Source organism: Dermacentor silvarum, chromosome 5 (assembly GCF_013339745.2).
Source record: "Dermacentor silvarum isolate Dsil-2018 chromosome 5, BIME_Dsil_1.4, whole genome shotgun sequence".
Taxonomy (NCBI): domain Eukaryota; kingdom Metazoa; phylum Arthropoda; class Arachnida; order Ixodida; family Ixodidae; genus Dermacentor; species Dermacentor silvarum.
In genome coordinates, this window is record NC_051158.1 from 4,051,595 (window position 1) to 4,060,844 (window position 9,250).

At 49.4% G+C, this 9,250-nt stretch overlaps 1 protein-coding gene across 4 annotated transcripts; it reads left to right on the plus strand.

Moving 5' to 3' along the window:
* Positions 1–422: 422 nt before the first annotated feature.
* Positions 423–3,702, plus strand: LOC119452809 (uncharacterized). Of its 4 annotated transcripts, none has more exons than XM_049667293.1 (3): positions 423–651; positions 2,016–2,821; positions 3,065–3,702. In XM_049667293.1, the coding sequence occupies exons 1-3, from the start codon at positions 536–538 to the stop codon at positions 3,601–3,603; spliced, it is 1,461 nt and encodes a 486-aa protein (XP_049523250.1). In that variant the 5' UTR covers positions 423–535; the 3' UTR covers positions 3,604–3,702. The 4 variants fall into 4 exon arrangements, with proteins under 4 accessions (XP_049523250.1, XP_049523249.1, XP_049523248.1 ...); XM_049667292.1 differs by having other exon boundaries at positions 424–651; positions 2,016–2,902; positions 2,984–3,702; XM_049667291.1 differs by having other exon boundaries at positions 425–651; positions 2,016–2,983.
* Positions 3,703–9,250: the final 5,548 nt, after the last annotated feature.

Genomic DNA, 9,250 nt, shown 5'->3' on the forward strand with positions numbered 1-9,250 from the left:
AGTCTGAACACTGTCAAGGTCACACCTCTATGAACAAGACGTACCGCAGCGATAAAAGAGGCAAGCACTGCTCCAGGTGCTCGCGACAGCGCGAACAACGAAGCCATCATGCATTGTTATGTCGCTAGTTCCATCATCTTTCTCGAATGAGGCTGTCCGAGAGCCATAGCGTTATCCATGTGTGATACCGGAGGGAGCAACTGTTTTAAATTTTTTCGTCAGCCGTTTGTGAGACCTGCCAGGGAGAATAATGCAAGGCAGGTCGCTGTAGAAATGTAAGGAACTCTCAAGAGCACCTCTGTCTTGTCGACGAGCGATGTCTTTCTATGACAAAAACTATATTGTACACTCGCGCAATAGCTACGGCTACGTACATTCAAACAAAAAGTGCACGGATCATTATATTTCAAGTCGTTGTCTGGTACCACCTTACACATGACAGACGAGTGGAAATGAAGTGTTTATACATCTATATATAAAGGAAGCCAATTTTTTAAATGTTTCTATTGCATTGTCGCGAGCCAAGTCTGAAATTATGGCTCGCCTATGGGTAGTGTGCGTTCTCGCCTTTTCATTGGCTAGCGTTGCTTCGGGCCGGCGGAGGCGACAAAGTAGTGAAGGCTTCGGTGGCAATGGCGACGACACAGGCGAGTGCGAGTCGTTTATAACCGTCTCTTTAGCTCGAAGATCTGTAATTTGACCGCCCACTGCTGGTTCCGAGGACTGTCCTACACAGGAATTCTGTCAAAGCACTCGTTGTCCTCTCCTGTAGGGGACAGTCCTGGGAACGCTCCCGCAGCGGATGAACAGAATGAACTAGAATGGACGGGTAATAGTCATTAAGAATGCTCAGGTTTTTTGTTTTTTGTGTGTGTGTGTGTTTTTGCACACCACGTAGGGGCGTTCTTGAACTCCGCCTAAAATTTGTCTTCTAACCGTCGTTGTCTGCTACATAGAAAATAGCTATGGTTCATGCTATTTCTGCTTTGCAGGTTTTGAATCGTGTTAAGGCGCTTTGCTTTAAACAGTCTCTCAATACTATTGTAAGACAGCGCTGGTGCTGCATTCTTTCCTTGATCCTCCTTCGTGTACCCGCTGATGCAATTGATGATTTCCAACTTTGCCTCTTCCCCAGCCTTCTAAGAAAGAATGGTGGATCGAGCACCAATTATTGCGGCATTCCAGATAAGCCTTCCGCCGTTGTTGAAGGCAAGGCTGTCACCACAGCGCATAGGACGCGTTCACAAAAATAATGTTTCAACAATCAAATATTATTAACTCTGGACCTTTATGTGCAAAAACGAAAATCTGGTTATAATGCACGCTGCACAGCAAGACTCCTGATAACTTTTGACCACACGTACCTAAATTTAGGTACACGAGACGACCATCCAAAAACATAGCTCGTACAGCTATGAAAAAAATAATCTTTTGTTCTGATTTACCTTTGGCGACGTGGTATCCCCCCTGCCGAAAACCTTGCTATATTCTAGAAAAACTGAGTCCGACTAGACAAAAGTAAATACGACAAGAAAGTGTCATAAATGAATCCCTCTTGTTCTGTTGAACAAGATACACGTGAGCGAAATAATTGTCAAGTTGTGCGAAAGCGCATCAGCGCTTAGCTTCTTCAGCTATATCTAATGATCCTACATAGGCATAATGACCAACTCTCTTTTCTCATTTAGAATATAATCTACCATTATGTGCTCGGATACATGAAAGTTTCTAAAGAAAAAATGCATCCCGAAATCATTTATTTGTATGCCGCACATGAACATAAACCTTGCATTTTTGTGCCACCCACTCGAGCACTGCACTGGATCGGTACCGAAAGCGCTGATATTGGTTGCAGATGCTAGGAAAACCTGAACCGTCTAGCGAACCATTACGCTGAATTCACAGTGGAACAAGTGTAGAAGAACATTAGCAGGGTTGCTTACGACAACAATAAATGTTACCGCAAAGACCAGTACAGAACGATGAACTTCTGAACCCTTGCATTTTTCAGGAAGCTTTCGCGGAGCTGGAGGCTACAGCAGTGGCGCTTATGCTGACTTGAGCAGTAGCTTCCCGGGAAGAGGCGCCTACGATGCTGACTTCTTCAGCAGCGGCACTGGTTTCAGAAATGGCGCTTACGGCAACTACGGCTATGGTAGTGGTTATGGCAGTGGTGCCTACGGGAGTAGGTACCCTGGCCTCTTTAATGGAGGGTATGGCCTTGGCGGTGTCGGAGGGGGCTACGGCGGGGCTGTAATCAGCGGACGCCGCGGTGGCAGTGGATTTGGGGGTGGCTACGGCGGCAGGGGAGGCGGCAGAGGCCTCGGTAGTGAGGAATTCAGTGGAGGCTCCGGCACTGGGGGATTCGGCGGAGGCTACGGCAGTGGTGGAGCCGTTGGAGTTCCCACTGGAGGCGAAGGCGGCGCAGGCTTCGTTGGTCCCTCCAGCGGAGCCGGTGCAGGCGAAATCAACGGGGATGGGAGAGTCGGCGGAGTCAGCGGTGGAATCGGTAGTGGAGCATTCGGTGGAAGCCACTCGGGTGGCATAACCGGTAGAGGCCACTCGGGTGGCAGAGTCAGTGGAAGCTACGGGGCCAACTTAGTCAGCGGAAGCCACGGTACTTTGGGTTTCGATGGAGTCAATGCTGGTGGTGGAGCCGGTGTGGGCTATAGTTTAGGCGGAGTCAGTGGAAGCATCGGTAATGGAGGATTCGGCGGAGCCCACTCGGGTGACAGAACTGGTAGAGGCCACACTGGAGGCAGAGTCAGTGGAAGCTACGGGGCCAACGGAGTCAGCGGAAGCTATGGTAGTTGGGGTTTAGGTGGAGGCCAGGCTGGTCGTGGTGCCGGTGCGGGCTACGGTTTAAGAGCAGTGAGCAGAAGCCTCGGTAATTGGGGATTAGGTGGAGGCCACGCCGGTGGTGGAGCCGGTGTGGGCTACGGTTTAGGCGGAGTCAATGGAAGCCTCGGTAATGGCAGACGAGGTGGAGGCCGCGCCGGTGGTGGAGCCGGTGCGGTCTACAGTTTAGGTGGAGTCAGTGGAAGCCTCGGCAATGGTAGATTAGGTGGCGGCCACGCTGGTGGCGGAGCCGGTGCGGGCTACAGTTTAGGCGGAGTCAGCGGAAGCCTCGGTAATGCGGGATTAGGTGGAGGCCACCACGCTGGTGGTGCAGTAGGCATGGGCTACGGTGGTCGCGCCGTCGGTGGGGCGCCGTCGGCTGGTGGTCGAGGCAGTGAAGGCGGCAGAGGAGCGGGCAGTGGCTACGGCCGGGGCGGAATCAACGGTGGTTACGGGGGCAGCGAAGTCGGCGGAGGCTACGATGGTGGTTCTGGCTACGGGTCTGGTCTGGGAGGCCGCAATGGCCGCCAAAGTAGCAGACAAATTTGGCGTCAGCAGCAGCTAGAGCAACGTCGACAGCAGCAGCAGCAGCGACTACAACGCCGACGACTACAGCTGCAGCAGCGACAACAACAACAACGAGAGCGTCAGCAACGGTGGCGAGAACAACGACGACAGCGGAAGCAGGAGCAGCAGCGACAACGACAACAACGACTGCAGCAGCAGCAGCAGCAAGACCGACGACCGCAGCAACAGGAGGAGTAGTACGGACGTACACTCCATAGTTAACTTCCAGTATAAGCAACTGGAGACGTGCTGACGGGAAGGCCCCACTGGTACAAATAAATAAGTTTTCTCTAACTCCTTAGTTAACAAAGCACTTGTGTTTCTCCGTACCTGCACTTCTTACCGCTTGAACACATGTTCGCACTTTAATATTGCTTGACGTCCTTGCAAAGTACTGAGGAGGAATGCAATGCAACACCCTCCTGTATAAAAACTTAGTATGGATATCGGCATAGACCGATATGGCTGCAGTCACAAATGGCCTGGTCATAGGCCGTAGAAATAAGCGAGGTAGACACAATTAGGGGATTGATTACAAAAAAGAAAGTTGATTAACAAAGGGCCAAGTGCAAGCGCAATTTGTCCCTGTTCTCGGTCATGGTAACACGTTTACCAGAAAGAAACGTTTTACAACAAAGCGTACCGACGAGTTCGAGCCCCGAAGCTCATTTGGTGTGCATCTCTTCCAAATGTGACCACATGGGTTAAAAGTGTGCGTCTGAATAGTTTTGTTTTCATAGCTGCTTTCACTTCCACCGTTGTCTTGCGCGATACCCAAAGAATTGTCTCAATGAAATCTTATAATCAGCACAGTTAAGCAATTCATCCTGTTCTGAGCTCATTTACTACGATGGCTCCCGCATAACTCTGCCCAATGCCTGGCTCGGCAGCCACGTGAAAGTGGCAAGGCATCGGTATCCGCGTTCGTCACCGCGACACTGCAATCTGCCTTTTTCCGTGTGAAGCGCGAAGCCAGTGCAGTGCGCAGCGGCATTGCGGAGGAGGACATAGGCATTGAACAGAGTTAATTTTTCCGAGTAACGCCTGGGAACACTGGTGTTGCGGCGAGCGGATGCGTAATCATGCGCCAATTTTCAAACTTCGCCCGTTTTCTTAATAACGCGGAAAAAATATTTATGCGAGACATGGCACACTGCGAACAATTGAATCGAGTGCTTTAGAATACACTGTTCTTACCTTTCTATCAAGATTCGTGCCATCAATTGAGTAATTAAACTTCTCGGTAATTATTCTCATCTAATTATCTATACTTCGATTATGAAAAATATAATCCTGGTGCAGTACCTCACTGCGGACACAATGGCATTGGTGGCGTCCCGGTACTTTCTATATTTTATTTTTAAGAGCTTGGCTAACGCTAGCCGAGATATCCTGTATATTGTACATACAATTCGTATTGACCCTTTTCGCGGTGATCCCGTGGTCGCTGCCACGTTTGATCACGTGGTGACGCGTCCATTGCTTTCCTCAACTGACTCCGTTGTCTCTTTGTTTACACTAGAAGTGTATGACGCCGGCGCGGCTTAGAAAACCTTTGTTTTCGGAGATATCGTAGATGGTGACTAGGTGGACGACACGAAGCTTTGATCACAGCTTCAGAGAACATGCAAAAGCGCTTTCGGAGCTGATTAAGCTATGTCCAAACGGAGCAAGCAGCGTATATGGTGCTTGTTCTAAAAGCGGGGCTAAATATGTGTTCCAAGCTATCCAAACATTCCTCTCATGAATTCAGTCAGGATTAGTGTGTTTTGCTCTGTGTTCTTTATTTGGCAAATATTTTGAAGCAGTGACTTCTCAGTTTATGACTCAGTGAAGTTCCTCGGTGCGGCCACTATCTGATTATTTTCGCCCTAATCGCTCGCGGGTGTGCTCAGTTCTGATAGACTTGTTCTTGCTGCGCACAAGGCTTGAAACGTAGCTGTTTTGTACATTGTAATACCTTGTAGCAAGCATATATTACGGCTAGTAACTCGCTTACTCTTGTGGACCGTCACAAAACATTGAGCTTCGACCATTCGTGCGCCATCGGTGTAGGCCGTCATTTATTGTGCGTATACAGTGCGCATATATTCAAGTGTGCGCCCATTCACTTATTCTTGATACGTCGGCGATAGAGTGGGCGGAAGTTTTCCTGCCATTTGTGACAGATGTGTATAGATAACGTGCGCGAAACTTACCATGACAGAAAGCGACGCTACTCCCTTTGTCATTGTTTAACGAGTGGTACTCACTCTTGACGACGTTCTGGGGATGAAGCACTTTCTTTGAAGGTTAGCCATACAAGGCTGGCGGATGAGCAAATTTCTGTATCCTCGAGGAAATCCGTACATCTCGAAGTGTCAGTAACACGTTCGGACAGTTGCAGCAGCGGTCCGCGAACTTGGCCACACAGATTCATTCCATTCCTTTACATGCCAGTCACTATTTTTGCAGCCAACTACTGCACACGTCTTCAATCCACATGATTCAATCCAGCATGATTGGAGCAGAGTGTGTTAGCGAAAACTCAGTTGCATTTCCGACAGCTGATCGCACAGAAGCCAGGTAGAAGCGGTAATGGTTTCGTATTCGTGCGCGGTCGCTGAGGAGAGGTATGGCGCGCCGCCGTGAGCGCCATCTCGTTTCTCTAAAACAAACTGCTCCGCGAAAAGGGTCAATACGTAGGCATTTCGGTTATACGGCCCTGTCACCATACATATACTTTGAGACCGCATTGCATTGATTGTTTGTTTGCTTGCTTGCTTTTTGGGCGAAGTGCTTTCGCGACCTTTTTTAAGCAAGAGGACACGCTGAACTTACGTGTTATATGTCCGGTGGAGGGCCCCACATCTGCTGGAACTGGTGGGCAACGAATGAATGGCAATGCAAAAGGCCTAGTGCAAATGTGCCGCATTTCTCGCATGTGTCCACAACATCTGTTTTCGTTGATACAGATAATCTCGTTGTACTGTTGCCCTTCTGCACCGTAGCCGTTACCGGTAGTGAGTAGAGATAACTTCTGAAGGGGGAAATCATTCTGGTATACAGTATACTACAAAACGACGGAAGCATACCGCTCAAGTTGCCGTCGCACGACAGGGCATGCGCATACATTTAGCAGTAATGAGAATCATGTGGTTCGCTTTGTAATGTGTAGTAAACTAACGATTCACTTCTTACTGTAGGCCACGTGTGAGCCACACTTGCATGTTTTGTCATGGATCTGGTGTGCGTGCGTGCGCGTGCGTGCGTGTGTGTGTGTGTGTGCGTGAGTGTGCGTGTGTGTGTGTGCGTGAGTGTGCGTGCGTGTGTGTGTGTGTGTGTGTGCGTGCGTGCGTGCGTGCGCGCGCGTGTGTGTGTGTGTGTGTGTGTGTGTGTGTGTGTGTGTGTGTGTGTGTGTGTGTGTGTGTGTGTGTGTGTGTGTGTGTGTGTGTGTGTGTGTGTGTGTGTGTGTGTGTGTGTGTGTGTGTGTGTGTGTGTGCGTGCGTGCGTGCATGCGTGTGTGTGTGTGTGGTTAGCACACACACACAGAGATGGGCAAAGGCGAGCCGATTGAAAATAGTGCTTGAAAACGCTCTCAACTTCCAAGATGCCGCGTGTTTCAGCAGAGGCTGTTGTCACGTATTAAGCATAGCGGATTGCAGATAAAGAGAATTTTTGCTGAAGAAGCTCCTGAGCAGTGGCGCACATCAGAACTTGCAAAGTGATCGCCAATACCATTATTACAAAACGCTTAGTAAGTATTATCCCAATTACTGGCTTTGGGCAGCATATTGCGTTGCAGAATCGAAGCCAGCCATTACTCAAAGCGCAACCATTTTGCTAGAAACTTTGCGTTGAGCATGACATTCGAAATACAGAATCTCAGAATGCGGAAATAAGATTCACAACTGTTCCAGTTAACGACTTTCTGTAGTGCATTCTTTCGCAGTAAAGCAACATATTAGTAACCTTCTTGCCGCAGCAATCTTCTAATCTTCTAGCCGCTGCGGTGTTCACGTCGTATCTTTTCTTACAGCTGTGCTTTCAGACTGCTCGCTGACATTTATTAATGCGAATGCATTATATGCCCCACTACGCGAAAATGCGTAGTAGTCGGCGTCATCGAAATATGGTACCAAAAATGGCCAATGGCGCAAAGACTAAACCCACGTCAAAGAATGCCTGGATTGACGTTACATTTCTCAGGAAGTCACCTGTAAACAAAGGACATCAATAGCTTTTAAAATAAAAATTGGTGCATTTCGTCCTGGTGCGAATCGAACCCGGGCCTCCAGAGTGAGAGACAAGCACGCTTACCAGACTTCACTTTTTTTTTTTTTTTTTTTTTTTTTGCCGACCACGCCACGGCGGCTCCGCGGTTCTGGCTGACGAAAGGTGTGCCTAGTGCGTGCGTCATTGGGCACGTGACGGCAGAGCCAATGGGGAGGAGGTGGTGCCACGTCATGGCTGTATAAAATGAGCGCGTTCATGACGTTCCGAGGTCTACAAACGGTATAATACTTTCGCAGTCCCACACGTAAGCGGTCTTAAGCGTCTCTGCCGAATTTGTCTGTGTTCCACTGAACGCGAATGGAGCGCAGTATTTCTGAAACCACGTGCTTTCCCCAATGCGGAAGAGAAAGAAGAAGATTGACCTGCAGTACTTGCACCAGTCAAGGTAAGCTTTGCTTCTTTAAGACATATGGCTTAATGAAAAAAATTTAGAGCCTTTCCATTACAGTGAAGATGGAAGCCAGCGAAGCTGTGACTATGGTGGGTCTACTATAGCGAATATTGCTATAGTGAATTTATATGTTATCATTATTGACTATATTGAGCGTATTCGGCATGTTCGTCTAAAAGCAAGGACGCCGGCGTATTGTTTTCGCTCGGCGCTAGGGCCAAGTAGTGTGTTTGCTGCGCCAAGTCCGCCCCATCGTCATAGACTAGCGTATGAGCCACAGCGTTCATAGCCGCGGTCATGGAGGAAAGAAACAGGAGAGGCCCTGACGTCACGTTTTGAAGCCGGAAGCGCAGCCATGTTGGTGTGCCATCTCACTCTGCGCCTCCAATCAAGGGTTCTGCAGCTCGCTGGAGCAGATGGGCGCGAACTTTGAACTTGCGCTGTTACGAGCCACCGGAAATGTGTGCTGCCTACGCGCATCAAAACAAAGTCTACGAACTTCTGTAGCAGTCTTAGTGAAGCAGACGCGCTCCTGTGTTTTTCCGTGGCACGTTGAAGAAGACGACGAAGACCCGCGCCGTGATTGTCGAGTGTGTTTGTTGCTGGCTGACACTCACACTCACGCACCCAAAACACAACTTTCAAGCTTACACGCCACAATCAAAAGTCAGTTTTTCTCGCGAACAAAAGCTGCTGCGAGAAAGACACCGGCGGAAAAATATTATCTCACTTTTCAGATACCGAGAGCAGCAGCGAAAGCTTCTGGAACGTGGTTGCTATGGCAACGTTGACATTTGGGGTACCCGTCCCAGCGCACCTTAGCGAAAAACAGCACGTGACTTCCGCCACACTCCCTCCAATACGTCCGTGCTGGCCGGGGCCTCTCCTGGGTTTCCTTCCTCCATGGCCGCAGCACACGGCACGGCATCGTCAGAATCCTGATGTCAGGATCTTGGAGGATGTGGTTAAACAAACGTCCATCCCATAGCGAGCCCAAAGAGCAACTGCTCATAACAGCGCGATCTCTGCGTCACGACACAAAGGGGCACTACGATTGGTGGCACATGCCGCCGCCGAGTATCGCGACACTTGTGAAAGAGGCATTGGCGGGGGCGAAGGGTATAACAATGGGCCATCTATCATTCGTTTTTGCACCTGTGTTAAGACACAACTGGCGGG

What these genes read in the sequence shown, in the direction of transcription:
- LOC119452809 (XM_049667290.1), top strand. Translation starts at nt 536, where the DNA reads ATGGCTCGCCTATGGGTAGTGTGCGTTCTCGCCTTTTCATTGGCTAGC. An exon ending in AATGGCGACGACACAGGCGA is followed by an intron (nt 652 to 2,015) that starts GTGCGAGTCGTT and finishes TTTTTCAGGAAG; the next exon opens with CTTTCGCGGAGCTGGAGGCT.